Below are 23096 nucleotides of genomic sequence, written 5' to 3'. Positions count from 1 at the left end.
CCTACACTGCTACATGCTAACAACTGGAACACATGTAATTGTTGCCGATGTTCATTTCTCCTGGATTTCAGATAATATTTCTGCTGGAAGATTTTGGTTTAGAAGCTTTTCCTGGTGATTTCTGATGAGAAAAAGTGAAGCTGTGCCTGGTCGTTCCCCACTGCAAGTGCGCCGCTAGATGTAGCCACATGCTAATGTCAGGGAAACATGTTATCTCAATTGAAGTACTCCCTGATTTAGGATCATATTCTAGCTGAAACATGTCTAGTTATGAAAATTTTGGTTTACAAGCTTTTATTTGTGATTTTCAATGGTAGAAAGTGCCACTATACTCTGTTACAGTCATTGCCCCAACTGCTCTGACGATGCAGAGACCACGGACGTCTCCCTCAGGGCCACATTTATTCCTATGAAAGTTGCTCAGTGACGCATTAAAAAAAAAAAGGTTTGTGTACCCTTTAATACACAAATGACAGAGGGCTGTGTTTTATGTTGCTGTTGATGCTAGGGCTACCAGGATTCTCTTCCATATTACTGTAAATCCCAAACTGGGAATTTAAAAATAATCCTCCCAATCAGCTACAACAAATATGAGAATACTGTGTTCTGTTTAATGCAAGTTTTCTTATGGAATGATTTGGAATTATTGGACATGGCTTAGCGGGATATGAACTGATGACAGATCATGACAGTGACTGCATAACTGACATTGCATTTCTAATAAAATAAAAATAACATGTTTGCATATCTAATTTTGGTTGCGTAATAATCTTAACCGGAGACAAATATCATTATGAAACAATCCACCACTGAAAATTTTGATAACAGAGATGGGGTCACTTTTGGTGATGAACTTACAGAGAATACCAGCTGAGTCTGCAGCTTCGGTCGGCACAGAGCTTTATCAGAAATCTGAATCAGAAATACTTTATTGATACCCAAGGGGAAATAGTGGTCCATTGCAGGCGCTCTGGTGCCAGCATAGAGAATTATGGCAAGTATAGTGACTTTCAGCTCATTGTTTAGCTGTCCAGCAGTACCTTTACCCGTATGGTGCACTCTCACCACTCTCATAGTGTCTTTATCAGCTGTAGCAGGCAGAGAAAAAGCTGTTAAACCCCAGTGTGTACTACCTGTTCAGCACCTGCTCAGCAGACAGACAGTGAGAGACGAGCTGGTGAGCCAATAGTACGTTTTCTTTCCCTGCTCATCAGATACAGCAGCTTGACCAGCGGCCCGTCACTTAAAACTATGATGCACTAGATACCCCTGTAGCACCAGTATGGGATATTTTAGTTTCCACTCATCACATAGTGTCTTCAAAATATTCTTATTTGTTCACGGTGAAAGCAAATGTCGGCACCAAAATTTCATGACTGTGTTTAGGAAAAGATCATGGTTTGGATTGAAATGGGAGGACACAACTATGGTCTATGACTTGGTGAAAAGTCCTGTGTTAGATTGACCCATTCACCTGTTACTACTTCCTCCCTCTTCAGACTTTCTCACTTAAAGACAGAGCGCAAAACAAGTTTTCACCACACTACAAATTTAAGTGTTTTTGTAGTCTGTCTTTCTTTGCCTCAAACTGCCAAAGTACCTTCTAAACATCATTAGCTGTAGTTTGTTAGTGATGTATGCACCTTTCTCTGTGTGTGTGTGTGTGTGTGTGTGTGTGTGTGCGTGCGTGCGTGCGTGCGTGCGTGTGTGTTAATGTGACAGTTCAGACTCTGAGTGATCTAAGACCTCACCATGAACTCTAATTCCTTGTGTTATTTTCCTCCACTCTCTCACCTTTCACTCTTGTCTCCATACATTCATGAAATGGAGTCATAAACCTGAGGACTATTGATAAGCGCAGCTTTCATGCTCAAACTGAAACATTTTCAACTTGGCAGACATGTTCACTTGTTATTTCCACTGCTCTCGGCAGACTTGTTGGCTGTTCATGTCCACTCCCTCATGTTACAACATATTATGACATATGTCAGAGGGTTCATCGTCTGGGGAACATGAATGTGCTCAGTAACTTTGATGGCAGTCTGCCCCTCAGATTTTCCAGCTTTTTCTCATTCCTAACTCATAAAACAGCACTGCATTGACAGTGCTTTCGGCGTAAGATAACAAAGCTAAAGGCTGCCTTTCGTGCCCGCATGAAACGCGTCTGGACAGCATCAGCTGAGAATGCAACTGGACAGAACCAGTCATGGTTTTATCATACGCTGACTGACAGCCAGAAGATACCTGCCGTGTCACTTGAGAACACAGCCAGACGGCATCTGTTGCGTGCAAATGAAATGCGGCAGGATGGTGAAATATAAGGAGCACGAGAGTGTGCATTTGCCAGTAGGAAGGGGTGTTGGAAGGGCTCAACAAACCCCAGACATTCATGCTGGAGTCCGGTTCTCACTACCCATCTGAATAAGATGTTTTTTTTCTACACCTTACCATGTTCCTCCTTCCCCTAATCCTTACCATCTGTGCCAGAATGTGTGTTTTTTTGACGTCCTGATGTTGATTGCCATGTGCTCTTGTTACCTAAACATAACGATGTGCAGCATGATCCCACTGTGTGCTTGTGCAGACATCACAGTAGCACCATGTTGTAATGTGTTGTAATGTAAATAGCAGACACAGTTATCTAAAGCAGAAGATGCACGAGCAGTCCATAAGTCAAATGTGACATATCCGTGGATTGCAGAAATGTACACTGTGAACTTTCTTTGGCTGTTTAAAAAGGCTAGCATTGGACATCTGGGGTTTTACTGATTATCAGCATTCTATCAGGACATAAGGTTGGTGAACCCACTTTTATCTCTTTAGATCTGCGTAGATTTTATATGTGAAGTCAAAAAATAAACTTAATTAACTATAATTCCACATTAGTAGAGCATGTATCATTCCATATAACAGTAGGGCATACAATTATTTACCTTAGAATAGTTTTAATCTTTAAATCTTGGTTTAAAGTCTGCACCATGATATAACTTCAAGACGAATTGAGAATGGGCCTGACAAAGTCAATTTGTGCAGTACAGTAGGGGGGTTTCCAAAAACACTTAAACTGCTCAAATTCAAATGGTAAATATATAGTATGCCTAATGGAAACACCAATCAATATCTTTTTTATGTCTGCATGAGGTGGTATTTCAAGCAATTTGAAAATGCCATATTTCGCAAAACTGCAATGGAAACACTTTTTTTGGCTTTTATAGGTCACATGATGTTACGGCTATGTGCTTGTTGGTAGGAACTGGCTCTTTTGGGCATAACGCAGCAGGAGCTACAAGAGGTGTTATTGCATCACATAACTCAAATGACTTCAAAAGTTGAGCGAATCATGTGGAAGTTTTGAATCCACAATTCCTCTGTGAAATCGTGTACTATCACCTCCCAGAAATCCCTGATAATGAATGTTATCGCCAGAGGAGAAGTCACCTGATCATTCAATGGAAACACAGTCATCTCACAATTGTGAGAATGACTATCAACATTTCAAAAATATTTTTTAGTGCAAATCTGTAATGAAAACCAACCCATTGAGACAAACTCTATGTGTTTAATGGTTTATCTGCAGGTCCAGCTGTCCCTGTTGGAGTGGATGTTCAGGTGGAGAGCTTGGACAGCATATCAGAGGTAGACATGGTAAGTGGCTTTAATATGATATGATATGCGCAATAAGCTTTTGGAAGTCTGCTGCAGATACTGAAAATATCTCATTCAATTATATTTAGTTCGAGCTGAATATTCAATCAATTTGAAAGAAAAGATCAACACAAACTCAGAGTAATGAGATTAGAGAGTAATGACATTATTAATGCTGCTATTCCAGTGGATTATGGCACTGATGGCAAATGTATCCAGTAAATCTGTGACCGATTCGGTTAGGAAGTTGCTGACTTTAACAAATGAGCTCATACGGCTTGAACACATGGAGAGGAAGCCGCACTCCTCAGACAAAGCAACTAATGAGCCAGGAACATTCGTTATTAACAGCATGAGAACGGACACACGGCACAACAGTGACGAAGACTGAGGGAACACTTGTCTTCTCGATCCAACTTTTCTGATTAGACACACCAGATCAGAGCCCAAATATAGTTTAAAATTGCATTTTATCAGATACTCTCTGTACTCTATTGCTAGATTAGAGGCATTCTGTGCTTTCGACTGACAGATGAATATATCCCTTCAGATAGCATCATTTAGCGGCTGTTATCAGTTGGATAATCAGAATCAGATTATGACAAGTCAATGGCTGGAATTGTTTGTTTTGCTCATAGTCAGTCTGAATGCATGGTGAGTAATGTAATTAAATGAACCTTCTGTTCTCAAACCAGAAATTGGATCCAAAAACTGTCGTCCGGGTGTTGTGTAAGCTCCTGTTTGCAAGGACGACCAAGGATTACATTTAATTTGGATCCCAGTGTTGTGTATTTAATTGTTTTGGAACAGAGGGGGGGAAAAAAAGAATGATTCCAGACGACGGCTGCTCTTAATGACATTATGTCATATCACAAAGCTGCAGGATGTGTAACAGTTACACAAAAAATGAGCTGTTTCATTTAGAAGTAAACAGGTTTGGAAAAGATGAGATTTTAAAGGATATGGGTGGTATTATTCTAATTAATTTTTTTTTCGTCAACATATTTTATGAAAAGACCTACTCAAACAGGAGGAAATTGTCTGACTAACTGCCAAGAGCTACAAAATGAGGAGGACCCTACATTTTTATATTGGTAAGAAAATGATCATAGTTTGCAGAATAGTCTAAATATTTTAACTTTTTCTTTCTTAAACATTGTTGGAACCTCTGGCTTTTAAGGTTAGATGTTTAAATAAACTGAATTCAAGTTAATTCAAGCAATTATTGGCCACAAACATTCACTCTGAGTCAATGATGAACTTATTAGATTTTAGTGGTCATAGGTAAAAAGTCAAAATGTTTCTCGTTCTTGTGAATGCAGTATCTAAAGAACACCTTGAGGGAACTTCTTCAAATTTGGCACAAATGTTCACTCAGATTTGATGATGAATTGATTTGAATGTGGTGGTCCAAGGACAATGTCACTGTGACACTGCATTTGTCTAATTCTTGTGAGAGCAATATCTCAAGAACACCATGAGGGAAGTTCGTCAAATTTAGCACAAACTTCCATTTTGAGTCAAAGATGAAAAGATTAGAATATGGTGGTCAAAGGTTGAAGGTCTCCGTGACCTTACCAAACATGGTTTTGGCCATAATACAAGAATTCATATGTTAACTGTGACGACATTTCACACAAATCTCTACTAGGATGAAATTAATAAGCAATGACATTTTATATTCAAAAGGTCAAAGGTCAACTTCAGGGAGACATCATTGTGTTCTGCAGAAACACTGTTCTGGCAGTTAATCTATATCATAACTTAGCCTCATAACCTGTGGCTGAAAGCATGATGTTTTTGGGTTGTCCATCAATCCTTATGTCCTATACTCATGACAGCAATATCCCCAAAACACCTTGAGAAAATTTCTTCAAATTTGGTACAAACGTCCACTTAGACTCAACTATGAGATGACTAGATTTTGATGATCCAAAGTCAAAGGTCAAGGTCACAGTGACGTTGTCAGTCTCATTCTCACAAATGCAATATCTCAAGAATGATTTGAGGGAATTTTCTTAAAATTTGGCATATACTACCACTTAAACTCGAGAAGAATTAAATGTTTAAAATGTAGTGGTCAAAGGTCAATGTCACCATGACCTCATGCTTGTCACATTCTCGTGAATGAAATATTTCAGGAAGGTCTTGAGGGAAATTTCTCAAATTTGGTACAAACTTCCAATTGGACTCAAGGAGGAACTGATTAGAATTTAGTGAGCAAAGGCCACTGTGACCATAAAAAGTTTTTTTTAAGTCAAGGATTTATACACCAATTTAAACAAAATTATACATAAATGTCCAATAGAAGATTGTAAATACAAGGTGTTTTAACATTGTTTTAATTTTATTTTGAAGACTGTATGCATCTAACAAGCAAAACCTATCCAAAATTTACATTCAAAAGAAAATACTAAAAAAAACAGTGTTGACATTTTATATAAAAAAACACAAAAGTTAGCATCACTGTGACATCATAATGTTTTCTGGCCAATATTCAACATCATAACATCATAACAGACAGGCGTTTGGTCAGATGATGTATTGGTGACACTAATCTCTGGTGTCCACCTTGAATCTGCACTGATTATATAGATCTTCTGTGCTGCAGTGGGGAAGATGTGTGTGAAACATCCATGTTTTCACAAACATGGATGTAAACTGTCAGCGCAATTTTACTGATTCACAGAGGCATACATCCATGATGCTGAAATTCTAGTTCTACCTTTGTCTAATGTCCAGTGCATGATTAAGACCTAAACACCCATGAAGGAAATTATGTTCCATAGCATCTGTCCAAACAAACTTCATAATAAAAGTGTCACACTCTGATTGTACAGTGTGAGATTTCAGAATGCGCTGGGTGCGTGCTGAGGCTGCTGTTAGACAGAGCCCATAATTTTGTGCTTTGTGTGGAGACTATTTTCAGCTCTGCTGGTGATGTATGTGCGATTGAGTCAAAATAAACCATAGTGTGTGCTCATGGTAACGAAGGAACATGTCACCCAGGGCAACAGTGTGGCTCATTGCTGTGTTTTAATAGTTTTTGGACAACAATGCTATATAGCACAGAGGAACAAGATATATTAGGCTCTCAGGCATGGAGCAAGATGTTGTAAACATGCTGTGCTCAGCACAAACTTAGAAGTGTCTGGGGCATGATCCCCATTTACGGCAGCTATATCTTTTAATCCATTTGAGATAGCAAAATTCCTAAAAATCTGTACAACATTTGGGAAAAAACTTGATGGTTGCAGAGGAAAAAAACAACTTGTAGAGCCGACATCCTACCATTAACCAGCAAAACCTCTGAAGTTACTGCAGTTTTTGCGAATGAAACACTTTGTTCTGTAGCAATGATAAAAACTGAATGCTAAAAATGTAGCGTTGCAGTAGCCAAGTAGGAGTCATGAAGTCAGTGAAGTGGCTGTTACACCGTGATATTTATATGAAGTTAACTTATTTTTAGTTAATATAAGTATTCAGAGTGTGTTTCTTTTCTTATGAATAGTAATATACAGTATTGTTGCAATCATGACATCATAGTAAATGCTAAAATGTAGCACAGCAATTTCTATCCAAATTTTTAAAGATTAGCCAACGTTAGCCTTCGTAACCTACTTGTTATACTGGACCACGTATGACTGTAGCAGCAAAACTAACACACTTTCATCCCAACTCATCAGATATCATCACTTAGTCAGTAGCTAATTCTGTTTTCTGGTATGTGTTTTAGGCAATAAATGCACATGGTGAGGTTAGGGCAACAAAAGAACATGGTTTGTTTTAGGCAACAAAAACAGGTGGTTAGGTTTAGTAAAAAACATCATGGTTTAGCTTAACGATCATATGGGAAGCTTCTTACATTACATTGTTACCAACAGCATTTCAAACTGACACTGTACGGCTGTGAAAAGTGCCTTTTTGTGTCCATGTCTGATGCTGGAATCACTGATCTGCAGTATTTAACCACTTGGGGATGAGAACAGGCTGGCAAAACCCTTGAGTGTAGTACACAGTGACTAAACAAAAGTGCATCTTTTTGCTAACTATTCAACTTTTCACTTGTAAGAGTGAGTAAGAAGGTTTAATATCTTCTTTTAAAAGTTACAAAGTGACGCTTTTGAGACTTATCCTTCAGTGTAGTTGAAACTGATTTGTCATAACAAGTGGCATTTATATGGCCAAGGACGCTTAAGTTAGATCACAACACTCATAAACATCTCTTATTTGTAAGCACATTCAAGTTTTTATTCATTTGAGACATTGACACATGTCCCTGAACCCAACTTACGCAACATCAAAGGTTCTTTTATGGTGGGTGCCAAGAGTACAATGTGTTGCTGCAGCCATTATTCCAAACTGATCTGGTCTTATGTAACGCCATGAGGAGAGTGGGATAGAGGATGATCTCTGGAGCGGGGTGGGAGGGGACACAGGACCACTCCTGCCTGCATAGCAACAGGAGCAGGGAGGCGAGAAGACAAGGGTAATCTAGCACCAGGGGACACTGTGGTCTGCTTAGTTAACATATGTTCAGCACTTCTCTGGACTGTGTATGTTTGGTCATAAGCAATCCATATAATCCAGCAGACGCGGGACATAGTGCTGTAATCCCAGAGGAATTCAATAAACTAGAGGCAGCGAACAAGTCCTGGTAGTGAGACTTAATCCCACGGCTGTTTCTGTTTCACTCACCCCTCCCCTGCTCCCTCAGGACTTCACCATGACCCTGTATCTGAGGCACTACTGGAAGGATGAGCGGCTGGCCTTCCCGAGCACCACCAACAAGAGCATGACCTTTGACGGGCGCCTGGTGAAGAAGATCTGGGTGCCCGACGTGTTCTTCGTCCACTCCAAAAGGTCATTCATCCATGACACCACCACTGACAACATCATGCTGCGAGTCTTCCCCGACGGTCACGTCCTGTACAGCCTGAGGTGAGGACCCCCCCCGCACACACAAATGTGCCATCCTAGGGTTTTACACACCAACCAAATGAGACTTGGCAGGCCTCGGTGAAGCATGCAAAGAGCCGGTAACATTTACACTCTGCTTTGTTCCCCAGGGTTACAGTCACTGCTGCGTGTAACATGGATTTTAGTCGTTTCCCTTTGGACTCGCAAACGTGTACGCTGGAACTGGAGAGCTGTGAGTATCCACATTGACACTCCGCTCTATTGCTGAAAAGACAGCGGGAATAAAGTGCTGCTAATTAGCCAAGGCCCAAAGCATTTTTACAGCATGTTGCCTCAATTAGCACCACACTGACAAAAAACACTGAATTGTTAGTCAGTGCTGTTTTATTACTATAAACTGTCAGTTATCAGTGAGGGGTTGGTGCAGCAGGGGTGGAGGCAGTAAACATTCAGGCCTCAGTCCAAACCGAGTGGGCGTTGGGGGCACGCTACCACATGGGGGAAACTAATTACATTCTGTGTGTCCATAGTAATGAATTATCATCACACCCAGTGCAACAGTGTGGGTCATTGCTGTGTTTTTAATAGTTTTTGGACAACAACGGATCTCAATGGCACAGAGGAAGAAGATAAATGAGGATTTCAGGGGCGGAGCAAGATGTAAACATTGGGGGCTCAGCCCCAAATTAAGGGGGGTCTGGGGGCATGCTCACCCACAGAGATTATTTTCCCATTTAAAGCACCTATATGCCTTTTTTTTTTTTTTTTTTTAGTTTAAGATATTAAACACCTCGACATCTCTTCAACACTTGGCAAAAAAACATGATAGCTGCCAGTGAGAAAAAAACATCCTGTAAAGCCTGCATTCTGTTTTGTATCTAATTGTTCTTCAACTGTCCTCATTATTCTAAACCCATATCACAGCAAATATTGAGGGGAATTAATTTTCAGTCCTGCTTCCTAAAAAAAGGCAGACATTTATGATGTTACTATTTTTAAAGGTCCAGTACATAGTTTTAAGATAATTATATAGTGTTAGAAATGTGAAATACAATTCATAACTATGTTTTCATTCGTTTATAATCACCTATAAGTAAGTATGTTTGTGTTTTTGTTACCTTACGATGAGCTGTAATCTATGATGCTGTATATCGATGGAGGGAGTGGGTCCTCCTCCACAAGGTCTGTCACATTAGGCAAGTTTCCATTAATCCTCAAATTACACAAATTAAAATTTAAAATATAAAAAATGTCTAATAAAAATGCGTCAGTTTAGAAAAAACTCCCGTTTAGCGCAAAAAAAGTTTTTAAGCTCGCATGAAATGGTATTTCGACATACACATTCAATTACAGCAGAAAATGGCACTATGTCAGCCATAATATGGCGCTCCTGGAGCAGTTTGGGGGTTAGTGGTGCCTTGCTCAAGGGCACCTAGGAAGTGCCCAGGGGGCAAACTGGCACCTCACCAGTTGCTAGCCCACACTCCATAATTGGTCCATACGGGGACATGAAGCTGAGCTTCTACCATTTTGTGTCTGATTGTTCTCCAACTGTCTTCATCATTCTGAATCATAACACAACAACCTTTTTACTCCTTCCACTTAAAAAGTGGCAGAAATTGTGGGAAACGTCCTAAGTTATATGACATATGTAGGTTAGGAATTGGGTGTAAACAGCATTACTAATAGAGAAGTAACAGAACTTTTGCCTTATTAATTTTCTTGCCCAGTCATTGGGACTGAGGTGACATGACACATAGCTGAAGATATTTTAGAGGTCCAGTGTGTTGTGAGGCTGCACTTGTGCCAAGCATGTAAGAGAATTATAGTGGCTGACCATAGACAGTGGTCTATGGTCAGCCATAGACCACTGTCAAGATGGACATCATGACAGTTCCCCATAAGTGTAGTTTTTCAATCTGGATCGCCCCCTGGTGTCTGTCTGCAGTATAGGTCATAAAGCCCGCCCCTCCATGTTAGTGAATGGACACAGGCCAAACTAAAAACTCAAAGTACACCCTAAATACATTTTTCCCAAAGATGGTTTCTGTCACTGAAGGTAGTTCTCATCACCCTGTTTGTTCAAGTGTTTGTTTTTATGATAAATTTGGTTCTCATGAGTTATTCAATTCAACAAAAAGTGGATTTTTTTGTGTGTGCCAATCAATGCACTCACATTCAATGAAGCTGCTCGTGTTTGGTCAGACGAGTGTTTTGGCAGGAACTCCCCCGCTGCAGACTTTGGCCCTCAATGACATCACCAGCGCAAGATGGTAGCAGCAGTATCCAGGATATTTTAGTTTCACTTAAGTATTGCGGGGGTAAATGGGGACAAGCCGTCCATCTTTATATACAGTCTATGTGGCTGACACAAAAACGCATATGGCCCTGTCTAAAGCCATTGTTTAATTCCTCCAATCTGGGCTGCTGTAGAAACAACATGGCGGATTCCGTAAAAGCGGACACACTCCACCTATAAACGGCTTATTCTAAGGTAACAAAAACACAACGATGTTTGCTTTGAGGTGATTATAAATGATGCTTCAAAATCCTATAGACTTTTTTTTTTTCAATTGCAGCTTTATGAGAAAACATTTGGGGCAGTTCTGCCATTGTGGTGCAGCGCAACAGCGCATATAAAATGCAATGTTTTCATACATTATTGCTTTCTTTAACAAGAAATTCTGTTGGCCTCTATCCATCCAACTTCTGCTGCTGATTCTGAAACTAGCACAACTCTATACTTAAATTTATGTTTTCTGTCCTTCAGATGCCTACACAGATGAAGACTTGATGCTGTACTGGAAAAGCGGTGATGAGTCCCTGAGCACCGATGACAGGATTTCTCTGTCTCAGTTCCTCATCCAGAAGTTTCACACAACCTCCAGACTGGCTTTCTACAGCAGCACAGGTAAGCTGCCAAAACAAACTCTGAGTGGAGTTTTATATTTTCTATAAGGCTGGTTTTCCCACTGGGCCAAACAGTGACTGTTCCTGGGGGCCTCAAACATCTCAGCTTCAAATTAATATGGACTGATTTGATTATTTGATTAAGATTTACTGAAATGGAAAGTATCTTAATATGACTCATGCAACTGTACCTAATCTTGAGGCCCTGCATTGTCAAGGGGACCCGTGTCAAAATCTTAAATACAATTAATATTTCAGTTGTGGTATATATTCCTGCACAAACGCAGGTTTAATCTACTTATAACCAAATTGGAGAACACACAGGGAATCAGTTAAGTTTTATCCCGAGGCCTGCTGACGGGTTAATCAGGCCCTCGTATTGCAGAATCTAAAATAATCTCATTGCCTGAGTTGAAGCTCAATCAGGCGAGCCAAAGAACCACAAGCAAGACGTCAAAAATTAAATTCTATCACCGTCTTGCTTCTGCACTCTGTCGATTGCAACTAATGCTTATTTTTCATAGTACTTCTTCGCAGCGTGCAATAATATTTTATTTACATATAATTACAAATAATATATGTTTTTCTCTCATTTTGAGCAAATAATGAATTATTTCCTGTTTTTATCACATTTGAAACTTTTCATAAGGTCAGTTCTTCGTCTCGACAGCTTTAGCTTCTCCTTGTCTGTGACTTGAGTGGTTTTGACGACTGCCTCAGTGCTGATACCGGACAATTAGTGTCACTTTTCGTTCACTGTGTAAGGACCACAGTATTTTTAATGGATTGAAATAGTTTTAAGATCCTCTTTGGGTTTGAATCCTTGCCATGACCAGTGCTTGACACTTGTGGCCTATTAAAGCTGTCACGTAAGTATATTCTTCTTTCTAAACAGGAATTGCAAATGCAACTTCCCTGTTAAGCCTTGGGGGCCAATCAAACTGAGAGGCGTCACTACAGAAGCGCCACCAGCAAAACCATTGTTTCACGATGGCACTCTCTTGCTGCTGCGTGATGTGTTTTTCTGTTGGTTTTGGGGAGCTCATAAAAGTTAAATTATTTTCAACTTTTCTGCTCAAGGTGTGAAGTCACATCGATCGTCAATGTTACTTTTGGCCATGTGCTGACAGTATGCACACGCAGCCCCACTCCTCAGACGCTCCCAGCTGTTTTTAAAGAAAAGCTTCCAAGGTGCTTTTGAGCAGTCGTGCATGGTGTTATTGGCCCCTTAATCCTAAACTACATTGTAGAATTTGTTTTTTTCCATTTACCCAATTCTTTGTCCCCTGATACCTAAGTGTCAAGGTAAAATTACTGTTAAAGCAGTAGCATTTACAAAGCCTATACAAAATTTCAAACTTATCTATCTGTGGTGTTGAATCCAAAATGCTTCCACTTTTCTTTTCATGATGAATTTGCGAGTTAGCAAGCAGAACAACAATAACCCTTTTTCACTGCAGACAATGTGACATAAAACAATAGAAAGAGCCAAGGTGTAAAAAAAAAACAACTCATGAATGATTGCTGAATTTAATTGAAGTGCCTCAGTTTCAGGTTCCTGGTATTGTATCACGGTTTACTGAGACATTTGAATACAATGGAGCCATTGTTGATGTCATCAACTGCATCTGTGATGTGTGCACTATGACAAAGAAAAATGTTTTCTGTAAAAAGGGACAATAATAGCCTGACTTTGCTAGACTAAATTGCGAATTAACATTGGTGATTATTTACCTCCCATTCGCTTTAATTCAATGACAGCTAAGTTCAGGGTTGCGAGCTAAAATTGCATTTCTAAATGAGTGGTACCTACTAGACTGAGTCATGACACAGATTCTGATGCCTCATTTCAATGCCAGATTGTGTGCATGGTGAGTGTACGGCAGTAAGTGGATGTGTCGATGTGTGCTGGTGACAGTGAGGCTGCAGTGACGGAGCAGCAATTATAAAGTTGAAAAATAGTGGTGCAGTTTCTGTACAGTTGAGGCTGTTTGTCCATGAATAAATGCTACTACTTTTTAAGACCCAAGTCAAGCTCGTGTGTTGTCAGGCTTGTCACCTGCTGATTAAAGTGAAGAGTGCTAGCCTCAAGTTAGCAGGCCAAGTTAGCTGTTGTCATCAGTGTTTTGTACCTACATATCCAGGTGTGCTTTAAACTGTTAAGCAGTTATATATTCAGTTTCAAAGAATTTTAAAAGCCATTCTTTCATGTCGTTGACCGCTTTAGACAATGGTACCATTTTAAAACTTTTTGGCACCAAACAAACCCAACCCTAGCAATATAGGGCATGAATAAAACATTCATCTCAGGTGGGCCACGAAAGCAAATCTGCTTGTCACCAGTGTACGTCCATCACTGTTAATACGCAAGAAGAAAACATTGTCTGTGTACGTCATCCATCTACGCTGCTATAGTGGTAAGAGAAAAATGAAAAAAAACATGAATGGAGCCCTTGTTAGCCCTGTAGTGGAATTTTTGTGTGACCACGGTTTTAGAGCCACGACCAAAGATATCACCACATTTCTTTCATGATAGTAATCTTTTGTTTGGGACAGTCCAAAATTGCACAGTGTAGTCTGGAGCCTTTCAGTTAATGCAATTGGATAGATCTACTACCAATAAGCAACAAAACATGAGACATAGTGCTGAGCGGTGGACAAATACAAGCAGTCAACTGTGTGCAGAATTTAAAAACAGATCTTCAACAGAAATTTCAGCTGCAGCCATCTTAGTTGTTTTCAGAAATGCCTCAGTGGTACTCTTCTTTACTTAACTAGGTTTATGCTCACTGTAGCATCCCTGCCTCGAGGCTTCATGAGCCAAAAATGACGTCATCACATATTTTGCATAAAGCATATGAAGGCTCCAGTTGGAAATCTGTTTGAATGGGAGGCAAATAAAACATGAATTTGCAGATTCATGTGGTTCCCAGCTAGGACAATAGCTTTATTTAGCCTTCTGATAGGAAAATGGGGCAGTACAATTGTCGCACACAGGTATTTTTTTTATCTTTGAGAGGGTTTTCCCATGTCCTATTGATAATTCAGAATTCAAAGGGACAACCCCAGCCCCCCCAGAGTCAGATGTCTTTTTATCCAAATAATTACATTTGAAGCCAGGAGCAGCATGTCTTTATAGAAGCAAGGTCCCAGTTGCACCCCACAATCCACCGACCACACTGACAACAGTTATCAAAGAGAGAAGAAAGTGCTGTTAAAGGTATGAAATTAGTCCGTAAAAAGCTGGAAGCTGTTACTGAGTGCAGCTTTCAGTTAAAGCTCTGAAAATAATTGTTTGGCTCTGCCCAATGGGGTTTTACTCAACCAATGAGATTAGCACTGTACCCGTAGAAAAGCTGTTCCTCTGAGACATGTTTTTGTAACTCAGGAAATCCGTATGAAAAACATACCACTGGGCTTTTTTATTATATTTCTTATATTTCCCTCACATTGTTATTCTGCCATTTGCTACCTTCATTTGTACTCAGCTGTTATAAATGTTGCTATCTGATGCTTTTATCTCTTCTATTCAGCTGTTGTTTTGTTTGTTTATTGGTTTGTTTGGTTTTATATGCCAATCCAGATTTCTATCAGCAGATTAGTTAATTTCACTTGACTCTCGGTTTATCTTGGCATTTAAGCATGTTAACAGTCACTGTATTTTACTTCTTCCCTTTCTCCAGGCTGGTACAACCGACTGTATATCAACTTCACTCTGCGGCGGCATATTTTCTTTTTCCTGCTGCAGACCTACTTTCCGGCTACTCTGATGGTCATGCTGTCCTGGGTGTCCTTCTGGATTGACCGCAGGGCCGTCCCTGCCAGAGTCTCATTAGGTAAGAGGATATCCAACACAATGACCATCCTGCCTGTGTATAACCCAATAAGCACAGGAAAACCCCACAGAGAATCAGACTGTTAAAGAAACTTAAACATTTTTAGCCCAAATGCCACACGACAATGTTGGCATTTTACATTTCTGCAAACCAAGAATATATTATATTTGTAAATGTGAAATGCATCATATCAAAATTTCTAAAGTGATCAAGTATATGAGCTCTCTTTGTCACTGGCAGTTGGTGCCCTGTTGCGTTTTTTTCCGGCTGGAATAGTCCCACAAAAAAAGTTTTTTACATTGCTTTGTTTCCTGCCCGTTCTTGCTCTGAACTTGTCAAATACGCCTGCTTTCGGCGTACGAGTGTGATGCCAAAAGTCACCTTCCATGTCCAACCAGAACACGGTTGGACAGCGTCAGATGAGAACGTGCTCCGAGGACAGCGACAGGTAATAATGCTGCCGGGCACAATGTAATGTAAGGAGTACGAGCATGCTCGTAGGGCAGACGGGAGGTGGATGGGTCCCACAATCTACGGACATTAATGCGGGAGTCTGGAGTTAGCTTCCCAAGTGGATGTGTGTGGGGTTTTTTTTCTTCTACACTTTACCATGTGACTCTTTTGCTGAAACCTAATCGTCCGTGACTTTGTTGCCGAATCCCAACCATCAGTGTGTTATTGTGTGTGTAAATGGTTGACAGCGCTTTGAGTGGTTGAACAACTTAAAAAAGCCCTATACAAGTGCAAGTCCAGTTACCATTTACTATTTTCCATATTTACAATTGACTGATAATTACAGAAGAAAGGAAAGATATCTACTGGCTGTGTTTGGTTGTTCCCGTCACATGACTTGCATTCCAAAAGTTGAACTTCTACCTGGAAAACAGACCCTTAGGATGACTTTACCTTTGCTTCTGAGTGCTACTTCCGGCCTAAAGATACTAACGTCACAATAATTAAAATCAACAGGAATTCTACAGATCTTTTGAGCCACTTTAAACAGATTTACTGGAGACAAATACTCAGTTGTTGAGAGGGGGAGATGGGCTTTCCATATAGTTTGTCACCACCATCCACTTCCCTGCAAATGGGCCATTGAACTGACACTGCCACGCTGCACTGTCACACAACCCTGTGGCTAATCGCTGCAACGCCTGATTTGGTGTGAATGCAGCCCTACAGCTAACAGTTTACCCATTTTCCAATCTTTGCCATACAGGTCCCTAGAGCTATCTCTGTACTGAACAGGCAGAGATTATTTGGATATGAATCTTCTTCATATTTCACCCAAGGTTGTATGTACTGTGTGCTTCAGGTATAACCACGGTGCTCACCATGTCAACTATCATTACTGGAGTCAACGCCTCCATGCCCAGGGTCTCCTACATCAAAGCTGTGGATATTTACCTTTGGGTCAGTTTCGTCTTTGTCTTCCTATCTGTGCTTGAATATGCTGCCGTCAACTACCTGACGACAGTGAGGGACGGTAAAGACCGCAAGCTCAGAGAAAAAGTCAGGGAACAGGTAAGGAAACCTTTACAGGAATGGTGTTTATCTCTAAATGATACTTTCAACTTGTTTTCCAATCTTGCTTCCTTTCTTCTCTTTTTGCCAGTCCCAGAACCTCCCCTGCACCTGTGGCATGTCCCATGCCAGGACCATGATGCTGGACGGAACATACAGTGAGGCGGATGCCAACAGCCTGGCAGGATACACAAGGGCCTCCATGGCAGCAGAGGATGCATCTGAAAAACAGGAACGAATGGTGGTGCATCTTTCTCTGGACAATGAACCCACGGGGAACAAGAAGAAGGGCATCCGTGGCTTCCGGATTATCCAGAACACCCATGCCATTGACACCTACTCTCGCATGATCTTCCCTGGCGCCTACATCCTGTTTAACCTGATCTACTGGTGTGTGTACTGCTGAGTGTGTGCATTTCAGCCGAAACTGTAGGAGTAAATGAAAAACTGCGAAATCTTCTCCTAGACCCTAGAAGGGATACAATTCTTTCATCCTGCATGTTCAAGTGGAGCATGGAGTTTGGCAGGATGACTTAAGAATATAAGATGCTTCTGGGTGTGAGTATCTCCAACTCTGGCTCACCACTGGACTGGACCATTTGCGCAGCTTCTCCTCCTTTACATAATTATATCACAAGCTCATGCTCACCCCAATCCTACTCAAAACGTTGCGGGGCTGGTTGCACAAGTTTTGTTCCCAGAACAGTCTAATGCCAGTTGTACAAAAATAAAAGCAGACAGATTTTATGCCTGAAAAATAAGCGACCATACTCAAGGGTATGGCAACAGTATCATTGTTGACTCAGCAGCTCTGCCTAGGAATATTCCCACCCCCAAACAGAGGTGACTGCTTCCCAGATATCATGATGTTTTAAAGTTTGTTTGCGGCTTATTTCAGTATCATTTTTGTGGGATCTGTTATGCTTTTCCTTATTTTCTTTGATATGATTTCTTTATATGGTCATCTGCTTCTGGCACACCACTGCAAGTGTTTACATTACATGGCCTACACTGCCATATGTAGCTGCATGCTAATGTCAGGGAAACATAAAATCTTAGTTGCATTATGGTGTATGTCCAGTTGTCAAGATTTTGGTTGAGAAGCTTTTATTGGTGATCGGTAGGAAGTCACACTATATTCCATTTAAGGAATTTTCCAGTCACAAATACACTGCTAGCCTACATGTAGCACATGCTAACAACAGGGAAACATAATCTTGGTTACAGATGTTGTCAATTTCCACCCGATGTTAGATCATTTTTCTGCTGGAACATGTCCAGTTATGAAGATTTTGGCTTAGAAGCTTTTATTGATGAATTTCATGGTGGAAAATGCAGCTCTGTTCTATCATAGTCATTCCCTGGCTGCAAGTTACCTGTAGTGACATGCTAACATCAGGGGGACGTGTAATGTTGTTTGCCAGTATTGTTAATTTCTCCTTGATGTTGCATCAGATTCCTGCTGGAACATGTGCGGTTGTGAAGATTTTGGTTTCGAAGCTTTTATTGGTGACTTTTTTTACGGTAGAAAGTGCTGCTATGTCACGGTCATCCCTGGCTGCAAATACACTGCTAAGTATAGCCACATGCTAATGTCAGAGCAACATCTAATTTTGGCTGCCATGTTGTTAACATTTCTTTCGTTTCATATCAAATTCCTGTTTGAACATTACAAAGTGCCACTATTCACTTTTACTGTCATATGTAGGTTACAGTGACAGTTCAGAGCTGCTAAGGGGTCAATCACACAGTGTAGTGTTTTATGAACATTAAAGCATGTAAACATGCTAGAGTAGAAACCCAAGAAAAAAGTGTGAACCTGAAAATTGGCATAATAGGTCACCTTCAATTGCAGTATTTCAGTAGGTCTTTCCAATGAAGTAGGTTTCTCTGCTGCACTCAGCAGTTTTAGTTAAATGTCTTTGTAACATTTTCAAAATCTAAAGAAATATGTTAAATGAAGAATTGTTATTTATGTATGTTGACTTTCAACATCCTGTAAATCTGCATCCACCTCATCTTCATTGGCTGCCATTTATCTGACTCTTTCTGTTGCTCTTTTTCACGATTGTATCAAGGTAGCTAGCTATGTAGGAAGATGATGTTCTCATTCTTAATCCTGCCAACAGAACTGGTGTTGAGCAATTGTTTCTTCAATGGGGGAAATAGCTGTCAATGAGCAAGACACCAGATGTATCTGATTCTAAAAACATTGGAGAAGTGGGCGGTAATTACAGGTTTGGAACAAGACTACGGAGGATTTCACAGCAAGCTGAAAAACACAAACCATGGGCATCCCATGGAGAAAAATATCAGTTTCCTGGAGGATCATGTGGCAGTGTCGTGAATACATTGATTGACAGAGCTTTCAGATTGTCAAGAAAGCTTTGCACATCTGAAAAACTTCTATCTGAAGTTGGACTGTTAGATCTGAGCCACATTCAAATCTTTGTGCAACCAGCCCCTGCCCAGACTTCCCTAAATACCACTCTCTCCTCTGAAGCTCTCTATCTTCATGATCAAACTGTCAAACTAATAAGAGCAGATAATTTGGCTGCTATTGCCTCTGTAACCTTTGGATGTGAGTGAGTCAAATAACTAAATGTGTCCAGAGCAGATGGCTAATGAGGCAGTAAGTGAGCTAAATACCAGGCTTTCTTCCCTTAATGGCACTCCTACTACAGTGACAACTTTTCAGTTAAAGTGACAGTAAATGCTGCTGCCCTGTGTTACTCATGGACTACGGTTGGCATTATCAAGACTGCAGCAACCCATAAAGCCAGGACTTAACAGGACGATATGGGTTTTAAAGCACCACACACACCACTGTTGCTGAGCTTTATTTATTCATGTATTTACAGCTTGTTCACTCACCAAGTTATTTTATTTATTTATTTAATTTATTTTTAGTGCAGCAATAGATCCACGTGCCATTATACCGCAAGTTGGCAAAGATGCACAAAACAGGGCTTGTACAGAAACTGCTTGATGCATGCTGCAGACGTGCAGACCGTTTTCTTTCTAGATGTATATTTCTCAGAAAGGACTTAAAATCGTGGAGAGCTTTATCAGTGATGTAACCAACTTGAACCGCCTTAAGTGAACATTTTTTTTTTACAACAGGATTTAATGGCTGTTTTATCTTTTTCATGTGTTTGTTTCAGTATTATAAGTGACTGCATAGTTTTCTAAAGCAGACTTCCATCAAATTCAGCATTTAATCATGTGGGTACATAGTACCCTAAAGCTACAGCAGAAGCTTTTCCTATGCTGACTACGTTGTGATGTGTGATTTGGCACATCACAAGTGCTGCAGTTTGATTCCACAATACTGGTTTACAAGTCAAAAGCAGATTCTACCTTTAAAAATATACAACTTTTTAAGGAATAGTTTGACATTTTTGAAAATGAGCTAATTCACTTTAATAGAGATGGGAAAACGTATGTCAGTTTCATGTACTTGCATGCTATGCTGCCTTCATATGTGGTCATGTTCACCATGTTTGCGTGAAGAGTCCGTATGAATGATTGTATGGGATTGTCTACGAGTTCTATATTGACCTCATGCGAATTGCCCACATGGATGGATTCAGCCAAGTGTGCTCAATATAGGGTTACCTAGGTACCAAGTGGGTATGGGCCCAAAATAGGCATCTTATCTGGGGCCCACTTCTGTAAACCCACCATGTGGGCAGTTGGTATGGGGCCATAATGGAACCCATGATAATCCCATGTAGGGCCCATTTTTTAGCCCATTCATCCCAACACACATATAAATGTTGGCTAGAAGGAAAAGTTAGATATTTCCAATGGCCTCTACTTTTCATAGATGTTTAATGAGAGCTGGAAACATCGTCAGAGGCAGGGCCACTTTCATTCCTATGAAAGTCACTCAAGGTTGCATGAAATCTAAAAAAACAGCTAAAGCTAAAGACTTCCCAGGTATAACACCACCCGGATCTTCCGCATCACTGGGCCCATAAGACAAAAAGCACCACAGACTAGTTTCTGGTTTGGTGCTCCACTAACTAACTTGAATGGGAACTAAATGACTTAAGCAACAGCTCTTCTAGACTTTTGAAATGTTATTGGACTAAACTGATCAAACTCAGATAGTGAAACTAGTCATTTTGCAGGGGGTTGTGAAAGTGTTTTTTTTTGGGGCCCCATAGCATCACGTGATGGACCTTGAAGTTTTAATTCCACGGTGTGACTACAACAAAGACAGACTTTGAGGCGTGCTGCACATCCTGGGGTTCTGCATCTTCTATCTCTGTCATTATGCATTTCCTGTATTTTGTTCCACATGCTACCTTGCTAAATTGTTGGCCTCGGTGGCTTCAAGATACCAATGTTGGTATTGCCTAGCAGAGGTGTTTTCATGACTTAACTACTCTAGCCCAAGCAAATTATGTACATGACTTCCCATGACTTAAGCCTGCCCCCCCCCTACCACCTGGCCCCAGATGAGTGAAAGAAAATGGATGGATAGATGGATGGACTCCATGTCATAACCACAAGTTCATGGATTCTGTTTGAAGCAGTGGTGTAGTAAGTAGGTTTGCGGGGTATACTTTCCTCTTTTTCAGATTGTTTTCAGTAAACACATCTATCAGCCAAATACCTGCTCAAACATATCGGAAATTATACCCACTTCCTTGGTAACATAGCCATCTACCTAGTAGTACACCCTCCTCATCAGTTACCATCATACCACTGATTTTAATGCAGCATAAAGTACAGAGCTGGACAAAGGCAATTATCTTAGCTTAGCATAAAGACTGGAAGCAGGGGTAAACTGTTTGCCCTGCTCTGTCCAAACTTTAAAAATATACCAGCAGCTCATCTAGAAGTCACTAATTGTATTGTATCTTAATATGTTTAATCGGTAATCAAACACAATGAAAGAACTTTGGTAGAGATAGTCTGTCCATCTTGTTTCGGTGATTTCATTGAGCTTGACATTGTTTTCATATGCTGCTTCTGTTTGGGAGGTGGGGAACTTTAATTAGTTTTACCCTCACCAATCAGAAGTGAACCAGCTGTCAGTGAGCATAACAGCAGACCTCTATTAGACTTGGCAAACAAATATGAGGTTATTCACAGGTCTGGAACCAGACTTGGCTGGCTGCATCCCCCTGCTTTCATTCTTTGTGCCAAGCTGAACCTCCCACCTCCTGGCCCTATAGACACACACTTACTGCGTAGATATGAGAGAGGCATCGATCTGTTCATCTAACTATCTGCAAGAAAGTAAAAAGCTGCATTTTGAAAAAATGTCAAACTGCTTGTTTAAAGCCAAGGTCTCAACCTGATTCACAATCTTTTCTGTTACCAATATTCTGCTTTAGCTTCATGGCAGCAATCATTTGCCAAAACTAAACATAATTTTAATTTGTGTATGTATTTATTTATTTATTTCAATGGTGCATATCGTTTTGGAATGAAACATGATAGCAGCAAGTCCGCTGTTTTTTTTCAGTGCAAAAACCAAAACAGGAAAGACAAACAGGCTTGCAGATCCATTAGCTTCCAAACCAACATCACTTCTACCTTCATCCAGAAAATGTTCAGAATGTAATGCTTTCAGAGCAAATTTCATAAATAAAGACTTTGTTTGACACATTGAAATGAGTCCCGCTTTTCAATTTTTAGGATTCAACATATTGGGTGGTGCCACAATATGCTACTCTGCTACGCAATGCACAGTAGGAGTCAGGATCCCACAGCCTTTTCTGGGTTCTTTACATCTTTAGTAGTGTATCCATACACAAAGCAGCATTTAGGTATTTTTTCCTGTTTGCTTGCGGATGGAAAAGACAAGGAGGCACCTCATGAGGCACCTTCACTCAATACAAAGGTAATGGTGGACTAAGGATTTTCCTTTTTGGAGGGGGCGGGACTTAAATGCGCTCTGTTTATATGAGGGAGAAAAGGACGATTCTGGTGACCCGTGACTGACAGCCATACAAAGTATTAAAGCATTAAAGCATTTTTTCCATAGTAAATATATATATATATATATATATATATATATATATATATATATATATATATATGTATATGTAATACTTACTTACTTAATAAAGTACCTATCTATCTATCCATCTATCTATCTAAATACTTAGCCTATAATTACTTTAATTATTTATAGAAGATGTTTAAATTGTACTAAATGTTTTTTTGTTTTCCTCATAAAAGGAAACACCTCGGAGCCTCTGTAATGTACCCCCGCCCCCCCTTCTGTTTTCAGGAAATGGT

At 40.2% G+C, this 23096-nt stretch overlaps 1 protein-coding gene across 5 annotated transcripts in view; it reads left to right on the top strand.

The window, feature by feature from the left end:
- The window catches only part of LOC121955679 (gamma-aminobutyric acid receptor subunit rho-2-like), a 47999-nt gene extending 25533 nt beyond the window's left edge, over window positions 1-22466 (top strand). For all 5 annotated transcript variants that reach the window (XM_042503731.2, XM_042503732.2, XM_088089866.1 and 2 more), the window contains 7 exons: window positions 3578-3645; window positions 8363-8586; window positions 8715-8797; window positions 11336-11476; window positions 15159-15311; window positions 16627-16835; window positions 16927-22466. In XM_042503731.2, coding sequence (XP_042359665.1) covers window positions 3578-3645; window positions 8363-8586; window positions 8715-8797; window positions 11336-11476; window positions 15159-15311; window positions 16627-16835; window positions 16927-17241 — 1193 coding nt within the window. In that variant the 3' untranslated portion in view covers window positions 17242-22466. The remainder of the gene's footprint in view (window positions 1-3577; window positions 3646-8362; window positions 8587-8714; window positions 8798-11335; window positions 11477-15158; window positions 15312-16626; window positions 16836-16926) is intronic.
- The last annotated feature ends 630 nt before the right edge of the window (window positions 22467-23096 follow it).

The sequence above is a fragment of the Plectropomus leopardus genome, chromosome 16, assembly GCF_026936395.1.
Source record: "Plectropomus leopardus strain MGB_pleo_1.0 chromosome 16, ASM2693639v1, whole genome shotgun sequence".
Lineage (NCBI taxonomy): Eukaryota > Metazoa > Chordata > Actinopteri > Perciformes > Serranidae > Plectropomus > Plectropomus leopardus.
Note: the sequence above shows the minus strand (reverse complement) of the source record. Positions and strands in the feature narration are given on the sequence as shown.